This window comes from Rhagoletis zephyria, unplaced genomic scaffold, assembly GCF_001687245.7.
Source record: "Rhagoletis zephyria isolate East Lansing unplaced genomic scaffold, Rhagoletis_zephyria_1.1 Rzeph_scaffold_01343, whole genome shotgun sequence".
Taxonomy (NCBI): Eukaryota; Metazoa; Arthropoda; class Insecta; order Diptera; family Tephritidae; genus Rhagoletis; species Rhagoletis zephyria.
Window position 1 is genome coordinate 36,014 of NW_016158427.1, and position 12,546 is coordinate 48,559.

Genomic DNA, 12,546 nt, shown 5'->3' on the forward strand with positions numbered 1-12,546 from the left:
AGTTCCGAATCACCTGTGGATGAAAGTACTACAGAGGTTTCTTCTAAAACACCAGCTCCGAAGCATCCGCTTCTAGTTCTACTGAGGATGATAGTACGACAGATTCTAGTTCCGAATCACCTGTGGATGAAAGTACTACCGAGGTTTATTCTGAAACACCAGCTGACTCCAGCTCCGAAGCATCCGCTTCTAGTTCAACTGAGGATGATAGTACCATAGCTTCAAGTTCCGAATCACCTGTGGATGAAAGCACTACTGAGGTTTCTTCTGAAACACCAGCTGACTCCAGCTCCGAAGCACCCGCTTCTAGTTCTACTGAGGATGATAGTACGACAGCTTCAAGTTCCGAATCACCTGTGGATGAAAGTACTACCGAGGTTTCTCCTCCAGCACCAGCTGACTCCAGGCCCAAAGGACCCGGTTTTAGGCCTGCTGAAGAGGAAAGCACCAGAAGGTCTTGGTTTTGGTGAATCGCATGGAAGGAAGAGTACTACTGAGTGTATTACGAGGCTCCCGCTTCCAGCGCTCCTAAGTATATAAATAGCAATGCGGGTACTTCAGAGACATCGACTGACTCTATTGAAGTACTAAGAGAATAAAAACCGCACATACGTATATATTTGGTCCTTTTCATAGCTCATATTTAATTATTTTGTAGTATTAGGCTGTTATTAAAGTATCTATATATCTATAAAGGTCTGTTGAGCGTATATGGCTAGTTATTATCCTCCTCAACGTACCTATCATTTCAAATATTAAGAGCAACTACGTTGGGATACCGTTGCATAAGAACTATGGATTTGTTATGGAATCTTAGCAGCCGGCTTCCGATACGAGAGGTGAAGGCAATTGGTTATAAGTGTGGAAGCATTTTGAAATTGTTGAACCCACAATTTCATTAATAGGCTTGCAGCGAAATAATTGTTTATCGAGCGCCCAAGTGCAGAAAACGCCGTACTGGTAGTTTTGTCCACCGCTGCTTGAACCAACCACAAACGACACAAGGTATAGTGAGTCCTCGGATGAACTAGTGATATGCGGCTCTGCACTAAATGTATTCCAAGCAGTGGGAGTAGGTGCCTCGCTCAGGGAAATCAAAAGCAGAATTACCGAAGCTTATCACTAGAAAGCTAGTCAGAGATGCAGCTTTTGTATAGGATAGCCAGGCAGCTTTGGAATACTTATGACCCACTTACTACCAGAGTTCTTTTAGGAATAAGCTAGGAAAATATCTACGAATTCATGGCTGTCCGCATAAGATATTGACCCAAGGGTCTATATGTCGAAAGGATCGACATTATTTTCGGCAGTTTCTACCGCTGATTCACTACTTTTTCTCCAAGTCCAGCCAGGCTCTTGCAAGGGGAAGGCTAAAATAAACCCACTTGGGTAACTATTCCTGCTGAATATTTCAAAGTGCAGCCGCCGCTTTCAAACACGTCGAAACTGTATAGACTTGGGAAACAATTTACAGAGTTCAAGAGCCGGCATATCTATCCAGAACCAAGTTTGTTTTACGAAGAGTAAAATTTTTAAGTTAGGTTAAGTTAGTGTGGCAGTCGGTGCAAGTAACCTACTCACTTAGACCTTGAACATTTATTGTGGTACCACTGCAGAACACGAGAACCTCAGTGATTATTCTTCATAGAACCACTTTGAAGCCCTTATAAAGGGTAGGATTTGCTTTATTCCCACGCCTGATTATTACGTAAGAGAGCTAAAGAAGGGCCTACCTAAAATTCTTGCTCTCCTCTTGGCCAAAGCACAAGAAGTGCTCTACGGTTTCTTCCTCTTCCTCTTCTCTGCAACCTTTACAATATTCGTGCGAGGATATTCCTAGTCTTGATGAGTGCCTGCCAGATAGTCAATGACTGGTTACACAAACCATGACCATCGCAATATCCTCTCTTGAGAGGCTGAGCAACTCTTTCGTCCTTTTCTTATCTATTTGAGGCCATAGTAGCCTGGTTGTTCTACAAGTACCCTCCTCTAGCCATGACCTGTTGGCCTCTTGGATCATATAATTTCTAAGCTCTAATTTGTAGGTTGTCATTGGTATTCCAATTATGCCTCTGTTTTCACATAGGGGGAGATTGGTACCTTTCCTGGTTAACTCATCGGCCTTGCAATTTCTTTTAATATCCCTATGTACCGGAACCCATATGAGGCTGACCTTGAATACGGAGCTAATATCATTTAGTGCTGCGATACATTTATGATTTAATGTCCGCCTGGCTCTGCGAGAAGATGTTAAGCGTAGTTTTCGTTACGGCATGCGTACTAAGGTAAGGCCTTATAAACACTGCAGTGGTGAGAAATTTGAACGGGTCCAGTCCTAGTTCCTTGAATAAAACTCCACAGCCAACCCTATTGTCTGACTTGGATCCATTGGGTAAAAATTTAATTCCTCCTTCTCCATGGTCTTGGCGTTTGCGATTCTCTTCTTGACGGGATGCTCGTCTTAAAGAGCCTTTCGTAGGTTGATTTAGGAGCGTAGTAGTCAAATCTTTGGGCATAATTACCCAGAATGAGGAGTATGAAAGTGTGGCCGTGCCGCCGATCCTTCCATAGCACCATACTGTATAGTCTGAGCGCTGAAGAGGTGGCCACGTATTCTCCTACCAAGTTTATTGCGGGTTTTAATGACCTAACTTGTTCCTCCGTCAGCTGCTTTGCTGCTGGCGGGTGCCCAATCCTAGCCAAAACCGTCCAGTTGTGGTTTTTTTTTTTTGGATTTGAAATTCGAACTCATATTTTGGTCCCACGAGTGTCGGACAATCTGTCCATCCGAGACTGGGACAGTTATTAATCTGGGTCCCCAGCCAGGCTGAACGTCAGCACGGGTCGTCTAACACCTTGTTCTAACCCAGAGCTTTTTCCAAAAGGTTAGCTCTTCCGTTACCTCAAAAGGTCACGAGCAAAAACCATTTCCATATAACTAAGCTATTGAGGGGCACATGGTACCGATTTCCGATCTTCGCATGACATTACCAGTCGGCACCCTCGTGGAAGGTTCAGCCGGATGATTTTCGCCAATCAAATTTCTAATTCAGAAATATTTTCCTAATTTCCGCTTTTAACATTTACAGTTTGTGATCTTCCATATCATGCATTCGCGGCCCTCAATCTTAATTTTTCAATCATCATATCCAAGGGCTCTTCTCATGTCCAATTACATTCTTCTCTACCAGAAATTTCCAATTAAAATAATTACTATTTATTATATAAAAGTAAAATTCAGAAAAACTATTTCATATTGATGGCTGAGTGGAAGATCGATCTATCTCGGTGGCCAGTTCGAAAACGCTCTATCTCAAAAAACTTTTCAAGAACGCCCTATCTCAGCTCCCGATATCAGCATATTTTCAATACATTTTGAAGTGAGATAGGGCGTTTTTGAACCGAATTTTGAGATAGGGTGTTTTTTCAATTAAACTCTGAAATAGGGCGTTCTTGAAAAGTTTTTTTGAGATAGAGCGCTTTCGAACTGGCTGCCGAGATAGGTCGATCTTCCACTCAGCCATCGATATGGTAATGTATGTTATTTTTTTTTTTTAATTGAGATACAAGGCAAAAGCTTGACACTAGCTTCGCAGGGTTCATGCGAAAAAAGTAAATAAATAAAATTAGAGATCTATTCGAGCAGTTTTGTGTGCGCAAGTGTTTTGTTTTTTGTCCTTGCTCCAAATATGAATGCGTATTAGGGTGGTTTAATTTTTGTAGAATGTTTTTTGAAATGAAATTTTTTGGTATCGATTGAGTGAGTTTAAATTTAGTATTGGTGTTAATTTAGTATAGGCGCTAATAGGTAGATAATAAAAGGAGCACAGAGAAATAGAGGTGTGATGTATTCTGAAACGATTTCCCGTCATTCCTTCTCAAATTTGGTTTGAACGAAAATGAAAGGAATATAAGTGCTTTACAAAGCCTGAGGAAAAGATGAATAAAACGAAGCGATATCGATATAAAAAATGATAGCGATAACAATTGTAAAAGCGTTAAATGTGTACAAAAATATCGATGAGGTTAAAAATATTTGTAACAACAAGAAGGAAAAGCGATTTAAGGTAAAAATCCATACCTATGATACTATCGATAACGAGAACAATCTCGATAACAAATTTTTACAAGAATGACATATCGGCCTTAGGATAACATTCAATATAATGAAAACGGTGTTGAAAAATACCGATAACTGCAACATCGATGATGATAATAATCAGGCGAAGAATAGAATGAGATAAGCGTACAGTACATTTTGAAATTTTTATACATCTAACATTTTACTGCCTTCTACTATTTATTTGTTCTCTATTTATCGATTTCCGTATTGTTAGAATTGCATTGCTATGTAATTTCAACAAGTTACTGACCACCCTTATATCATATGCATATTACGTAAATATCTGCCCTTGTTCAAGAAATGCCTAAGTATACAATAATACGGAATGATAGTTGTATATAAGCTTGCACCAGCCATGCAAACTTCATCAGTTGAAATCACTAACATAATCGTGTTAAACGCATTTTACCAAAGAAAACTATTAAATAAAAGAAAGGAAAACTATTAATTAAAAAAATGAAATCCTTCGTAGCAATTTGCCTTTTTGGATTGATGTTCGCCGTATGCCAAGGTAAGTTGAAAGTAAGTAAAAATTCTACAATATAAAAATAACATTTTGCGCTTCACAGCTGAGTTGGGTGGCGAATTCACACGCACTCTTATCTCATCAAATGAAACGGTAGATGTTTATGAACTAACGGATCTAGCCGACGATGCTGATGATGATGTCGAATTGGGAAACCAAAATGATGATCCTGAAGAGGAATGGGGAAACCAAAATTATGATGCTGAGGATGATGCAGAAACACAAAATGATGACGCCGAGGATGATTCGGAAAAGCAATATGATGATACCGAAGATAGTTTGGAAAAACAAAATGATGATCCCGCGCAAAGTGCCGAAAAACAAAATGATGACCCTTCGCAGCAATAATGACCCTTAAGATATATCTTAACCTTGCCTTACCCTGAGTAGAGAATAAAATAAAAAATATATAAATAAAAATTTTATTAAATTAAAAGTAAGTTTTTTCGGCATTTCTTTGGCTACTTTCGCTTTATTAACATACCAGTGACTCGAGAATGAAACAGCTCCACGGACGACTGTATTGATTGTTATCATTCGAAGAAATGCTGCTGTCCTACGCATGGTTATGAGAACGTTCCTTGATAAGGGTTGCATTCTAAACCCTGATGATGCAGAAGTTTTGAAACCTCTTCCGATGAGTGCAAATTTATCTTAAAGAGAGCAATATCGAGATAGACTTTCAGAGATTGAGGGAAAAATGAGTTTTGCCCACTTGCAGCCCGTCGATGCCTCCCAATTATTGCTTAGCCAAGTATTCACCCAGTTTCTGATGGTGGGAGACCTATAACTGGCTGTGGACCGAGAAATGCCGGGTCTGAGCCAACTCTGACCAATTGGTCAGATGTCTCATTACCAGGTGCTTCTGAGTGGCTTGATACCCAGAGTAAAGCAAGTTCGTTATGTTTACCACCATAATTTAGTCGAGACTTGCATTGCCGAACTAGTTTGAAAGTAGTTACAGTGCCTTAAGTGCAACTTGGACACGTAAACTCCTTCATAGATGTCAGAGTCCTTACGAGTCACAAAAAGAGAATCAAAAGAGGAGACATTGAAACAATATGTCGCCAAATACTGGTCCACAAAAAAGATTAAAGCTTCCGAAATATTCTATTTCGGAAAGCCCCTCACCTACCAATCAAAAACTTTAACAGCCTTGCGATATGTGTTTTCGTAAAACTCGGACGTGTTTTATTTTTGGGTGCTCCTGACTTCGCAACTCTTTCTTCGATTTTCCACTTCGTTTCCAACATTCGTAACAGCAATCCCTTGAAGGTATCGCATTGGGTAATTCAGAAAATTTTTTTTTNCTCCTGACTTCGCAACTCTTTCTTCGATTTTCCACTTCGTTTCCAACATTGGTAACAGCAATCCCTTGAAGGTATCGCATTGGGTAATTCAGAAAATTTTTTTTTATTATTTTTTCCTCGGAACCATGTTCGAAAGTTTCGTTTAGACGCCGAAATAAGTGTCAGAAAATATGAGCCCTTAATATTAATATTAAAAATGTCCGCGTCGCACTTTGCGATTTCCCATAAGAATAACAAAGGAACAATAGTTTTTCTTTGTACTTCTGATTTTTATATCTAACGAACGATACGAGTTACTGCAAAGATCTTTCAGAATTTTTGTGGAGAATTGAACGCACTAAAAAAAAAGATCTAGAGTCATTTTTCGATAAGTCAACTCGATCAAAAGTTATTCGGGGTCAAAATCGAAAGAATGGTGAATTCGTGCAAGGGCTTTGCAACACTCCGAGAATACCCCTATAGTATAGACAATAGAAAAATTTTACTGATTCGCTTTGCTTTCAAGTCATCATCAAAGCATTCACTAATCCGTTTAGATCGCAATGCATATACTATACATACATGTACCTCTTTCAATTGTCTACTGTGGTGTACTTTAATGTTACTTTGCTTTCCCAAGATTAGTGCCTAGAAGTATGCAATGTTTATTTTCATTTTAGCGCAATTCTCATGTGCAGTGTATTAGAAGAAAAATCTTACATGCAAAAAAGTTCAGTTAGCGATACATACATATCGCTAACTAATATGTAGTGAAAAGTTCTTAAGTCCATATTTTTTCTTAATTTTACTGAAGAGAATAAAAACCATTCAAGTGCATTTTCTTCCAGCACTTAAGTATTTAGGGAAAATTTTTAGTACAACATTTCTCTCTAAACGAATCGAATTCCGTAACTTTGATGAAAAGTTGTTGTATCCTTTGGGACTTTTCAGATTTTCTGGGACAATTTTGGACTTAGCAAAAGTGCGTATCACCGAATAGAAACAGTTAGAACTAAATAAGCGCACACGACTCGACGGAAGGGCAGGTTGGACGTACACAATACGCTAATGGAAAGCGCAAAAAATCGCAAACCAAATATGTATGGTGACATAAGTTTAAATTTTTTTCCAAACCTTAATAAAGTTATGTTATCATTAATAAATTGAAATAAAAAGATGCTTACTTAAGCATTATTGCGGTCGCTGAATACAAATCTGGTGGGGTATTTCAAAACTACAAAAAGGTGGATCCAAGATGGAGGACGGTTTTTTTTTAGTTCAACATTTTTGCTCGAAACTTGATATTCTTGGGGTTTACGGGGTTGCAGGATTGAAATCTTGTATTTTAAAATTTCCAATTTGTGAATCCAAGATGAAAAACTAGTTTTTTGAAATTCAACAATTTTACTCGAAACTTGAGACTTGGGGCTTTTCGGTGTTGTTGAACCCAAATCTGGTGTCAGATCTTAAAAATTCTAAATAGCGGAAATTCTAAAATCGAACGTATGTATGTACATGGCGTATGAGTAACATTCTCACCTTATCTGAGTAACTCATACGTCAAGAATGATAGAATACAAGATTGCGCCAATCGAGCTGAGAGCAACTGGCCGTGACGTCAATAAATACCAGAATGAGAGAGCAAGACGAACTCGACAAGAAAAAGAGGAAGCATCGACCAAAAGGCAGTGTTGCCAAGTTTTGACTTTGAAAAATCACCAAATTTTTATTGGTGTATTTTATGGACTATGTATGAATACATAATTTTATTGTAAGGATGCCGATTCAAAAATCAATGTTTCTTGCACAACGGTCCATTTCTTCTGGCATGATTGAAGGTGCTGCCACATATTTCTTTGTCACTTATGATTGTCGCTGTGCCATGATTTTGTTTAAATTTTTGTAAAATTGCTTACCACACTTACGATTGCTATACATTTTTCTTAAATTTATTTAAGATTTTCTAATTTGGTGTCTTCAAACTAAAAACAAAAGCACCAAAAACGCACCAAGCACAAAAGTTAAAAATTTTCGCGTTTTGAATACCCACTAAATTTGGTGCGAAAAGCATGAAGTTGGCAACAGTGAATGTAAACAAAAGTATTTTATGACGTCAGCGAATTGGGTGGATGCTGTCAAATCGACGAAGAGAGGGTTAGCGGTCCGCGAATGGCGCGACCTTTATTTTCTGGATCGTGCTCATACGCCGTGTACGTACGTTCTATGAATATATGTAAATGCAATCTCCGCATTGCCATCTTCCTTATTTTCATCGAATCCTCCATCAGCAAATATTGGAACATATCGGAGCAAGGTTTGATTTTACGTTGGAATTCATCAACCGATCATCATCTTTTTTATTAAGTATCGCCACTTAACTTAGCTACTCAAATATTAATCTAAAATATATTGTACATTCATTGTCCTAAAATATAAAGTTATTAAAAATTGTTTGTATATTTGCTAAAACTCTTATAATAAATCCTTTGAAATTCCATGCAACATTCATACGTTGTTGTTTTTTAAAATGATTCACACCTAATAATAATTAAAATCTTAATTTGTAAATTGTATTAATTGACATTTTTTTTTAATTTCAAAATTCTGCAAGTTTTTTATTTTTAGATTTTTTTATAATATATTACCTTATTAAATAACCCTATTATTTTTTATATATTAACTTTACACAGAGACCACAACCATTTTTGTAACTATAATAGGGTTTTGGGATATTGAAAAAAATAGACTTGCAAAATCTGGCAGCCCTCCTAAAAAATATTTTCGGCAGTCAACTTTCTTAAACCTTTTAAGTTTGATACCCATATTGCAATATTTAACTTATCTTATTTAATAAATTAAATTAAAATTTTCAAACATGTGGCAACCTTCACAAAAATATTTTCAGCTGTAAGCCTTCTTAAACCTCTTTTTTTGATAGCCATATTGCAATATTTACTTTATCTTTTGAATTTACTTAAACTGCATATTTCAAACAGGTGGCAACTCTCTATTTTTTTTTGCCTATATTTTAAGTTTCATGTCTAGCAATACATAGATGAAAACTGTATTCAATTCCAAGGTAACAATAATTCGAATTTATTATAATAGTTTAAATAAAAACAAGTAAAGAAGTATAAGTTCGGGCGCAACCGAATTTTATATACCCGGCGTAGGTATCAACTATCGTCATTCCAGCTTTCTTTAAACTACCTTCGCATGATAAGTAGGGGTGTTTTTACCGATTTTAACATTTTCGCGTATCCGCTGAGTTAGACTTATAGGTACAAAAGTCTCCAAAATTTCAGAAAAGTCCAAAAAACTACCGAAAAAATCGTTCTTAAAGTCCCCAAAGTTCTGCAAATACCGAAAAACTTCAACTTACGTTAAACACTCACAAAATTTCAGCAAGGTTTAAAATTTTTTAAAAAAGTACTGAATTTTTTTGGAAAAAAGTCCCAAAGATCTTGAAAATACCATAAGACTTCAATTAACGTTAAGAAATTGAGAAAAGTTTTAAAATATTCCGAAGAATATATCATTAAGTCCTAAAATTTCATTAAACTTAAAACAAAAAAACAAGGAAAAAATGTATCTAAGAGTCTCCAGAATTCTGAAAATACCGAAAGATTAAAAAAAAATTTCTGAAAAATTTAGAGAAGAGTTCAAGAATTCCTAATAGCTCGAAAAAATAGAAAAGTGCTAAAAATTTGCCGAAAATTAGATCAAAAATTTCAGAGAATTCCAAATTTATAAAAAGTCCCTTAAATTTTAGAAAAATCCAGTGTACGTTATATACTTACATATGTGACATACATATATATTTAATTGCTTATAACATTTTTCTAAAGTTGTACTAAATATCTACTTTCATGCAGTAAATAAGACGGAGTCAATTCAATTGTAGGTGGTCATCAACTGCGACCATGGTAGCACGCCGTATCATTTGTTGAAGTTTATGACCTCCTGGCCGGCGACCACCATGGGGACCTTCATATATGTCTATATCTTCAGGTTCTCGACTTCCTATTGGAGAGATGTTTTCAGTTTTATAATTAAAATGTTTTGCGAACTAATCTACTATAAAAATGGTACTTATAAATAGCTAAACCCGCCTTCGACTAGGACGACCAAAGCGAAAGCGATGAGAAATAATACGGTGAACACTTTCATCTTGCTACTTGGTGGGAAACTTTGCAAAAGGCTGACTTCACCGTAATTGTTTTAAACCCTTTTATACCATAATATTAGCTAATGGAGAACTGAAAAAGAAAATGTTATACAAGTTTATTTAATAGGTATTTTTAATGTTCTAAACGATTGATAAGTAAATCACGTTTCAGCTAAGTAAATCCGCGAGTAACTTAGATAAACGACAAGTTTGCACATATGCAGGGCCGTATCTATAATTTTTTTTACCAGGTGTGGATGCTATTGGTTATGATAGACAAAACTTCGAATATTATTTCAAGATTGCCTAAGGAACAGCAAAAATAATAGAACCACAACATTTTGACCAGTTTTGGCTATTTTTCTTTTGCTTAATTTGCTGAGTATTTAACAAAAACCATATAAATCCACATTTCATACTTTGTATAAAAATTACAATAGATCAACAAAGTTTCATCAAAATATTAGACTTTTTTTCAGAATTTTTCGAAAAATGTTCGATATGCAGTATTGGGGTATTCACAACGGTGTCGTAAGTGTCGTATCGTTGTATGTCGTAAACTTTAAACGCCTAAGAAATATATTAAGGGAGTTCGCAAAGTACCAACAAAGTCATATTATGATTTTTTGTAGTGCTAAAAAATAGTTGGTTGACGTTAAACATTTATTTAAGCTTTTAAAGTTTACGACATACAACAATACGGCACTTACGACACCGTTGTGAATTATGCATGGGTAACACTGCGCTGCGCGGCGCAATTGCGTTAACACCGTAGCCGGAGTTGCCGCACCAACACCAGTATATGGAAAGCGCCAGCGCCATTAACATCAAGCAACATATGAGGCACACACACAATTCGCCTTAACTCTTTGAAAATTTACACGTACTTTGTTTTTACTTTTGAGTGTTGAGAACGCAAATTTAAAGCTTTTACTCAAGAATGATAGAATATCGTGGCATTTACTACATTCCTAGCAATTAAATTCAGTTGGCGGTACAAGCGTTGCTCAGCGCTTATAGAAATAATAGACATGACACCACTGTATGGTGTACTGCACTGTATGACGATGGGTACTGTGGTGACACTCAGATGGCGCCGTGTTCAATTCAGTACACTGCGCTATTGCGCTGGGTTAGTGCGCTGACACCACAGGTGGCGCTGGCGTTATTGAGCTAGCGCCAAAAAAATTGCGCAATTACCCATGGCTATTGTGAATTGCTCATGTTTCATGTCCCTACAAAGCACCGTTGATTTTTCGCTTTTTCTTTTTTGTTGTTCATGTTAGGCATTTTCTTCCGTATGAAAAAAGTGGCGAGTAAGAAAGTTCACTTGCTCACAAAACATGTCATTTAAAAACTGAGCTTTATTTTTTGTCTTCGAGGAAGTCTCCATTAGTGTCGTAAGAAGCCATAAGGGTAATATTCTATACAACTACGAATAAGATATGCGGCCGCTCTGCCAATATATTCGGCACTCGAAATTCACATTTGCTCTCAGAGAGCAATCTTCAATAAACAGACTTATGCGAGCAGCGGAACCACATTTTCGGCTCATAAAGTACCGACGCCGAAGAAGTGGTCGGATTTCAGCAAGCCCGAAAGAACGACTAGTACAATAAGGAATGTCACTTAGCTGAAGAGAAAACAGATGCCGCCTACAGGGTCAGACTGCGATAGGGAACTGAAACGAAACGATAGTGCGACGAGCTTGAAATGCTGGTCAACAGGAGAAACACTCGAAAATTTTGCCAGAGAGTTAGGCGACCAACAGCATGTTTCAAGACCGGGGCCAACTCCTGTAAGGACAATCATGGCCTCGAAGTTACCTATGTACGAACCATACTTAAATACTTAACGGCGGAAATATCTTTCCATCGTACTGATTGGTAGCAGCACTGAAAGTCGATTTAAAAGCCGCTTTAGACAGCACGAAAGAAACAGATCTTTATACTGCGATGTTTGAATTTGGTATTCCCGCGAAACTAATACCACTGTGTAAAATGACGCTGAGCAATGGCGCCAGCTCCGTCAGGTTTCGTTCGATTTCTTTAAACTGCTCGGGCACAATTGTTTACTACGGCTACGCTGGCTTGGTGATGTCGTACGAATGGAAAGATACACTCCAGTTCTGAAAGTCTTCAACGTGGGACCCGGTGCTGGTAATAGAGGAAGGGGAAGGCCACTTTTGCAGTAGAAAAACCAGTTGGAGAAGGACTTGGCTTCATTTGACATTTCCAATTAGCGTCAGTTGGCACAGAAGCGAAACGATTAGCGTGCTTTGTTGGACTCGGCGTATCTATATATAAATTAAGATGGTAACATAATCATTGTCCGCCTTCGTTTGGCGATTATACTGCATCGAACACCATTAGAAAGGTATTTTTCTATAGATGCGGAAAGTTTTTATGGTTTCAAAATTGTTTAAAATTACGTCCAAAAT

At 37.3% G+C, this 12,546-nt stretch overlaps 1 protein-coding gene across 1 annotated transcript in view; it reads left to right on the plus strand.

The window, feature by feature from the left end:
• The window catches only part of LOC108363708 (serine-aspartate repeat-containing protein I-like), an 8,315-nt gene extending 3,318 nt beyond the window's left edge, over window positions 1-4,997 (plus strand). Inside the window, exons 2-4 of the mRNA XM_017617156.1 lie at window positions 56-366; window positions 4,596-4,634; window positions 4,693-4,997. Coding sequence (XP_017472645.1) covers window positions 56-366; window positions 4,596-4,634; window positions 4,693-4,997 — 655 coding nt within the window. The remainder of the gene's footprint in view (window positions 1-55; window positions 367-4,595; window positions 4,635-4,692) is intronic.
• The last annotated feature ends 7,549 nt before the right edge of the window (window positions 4,998-12,546 follow it).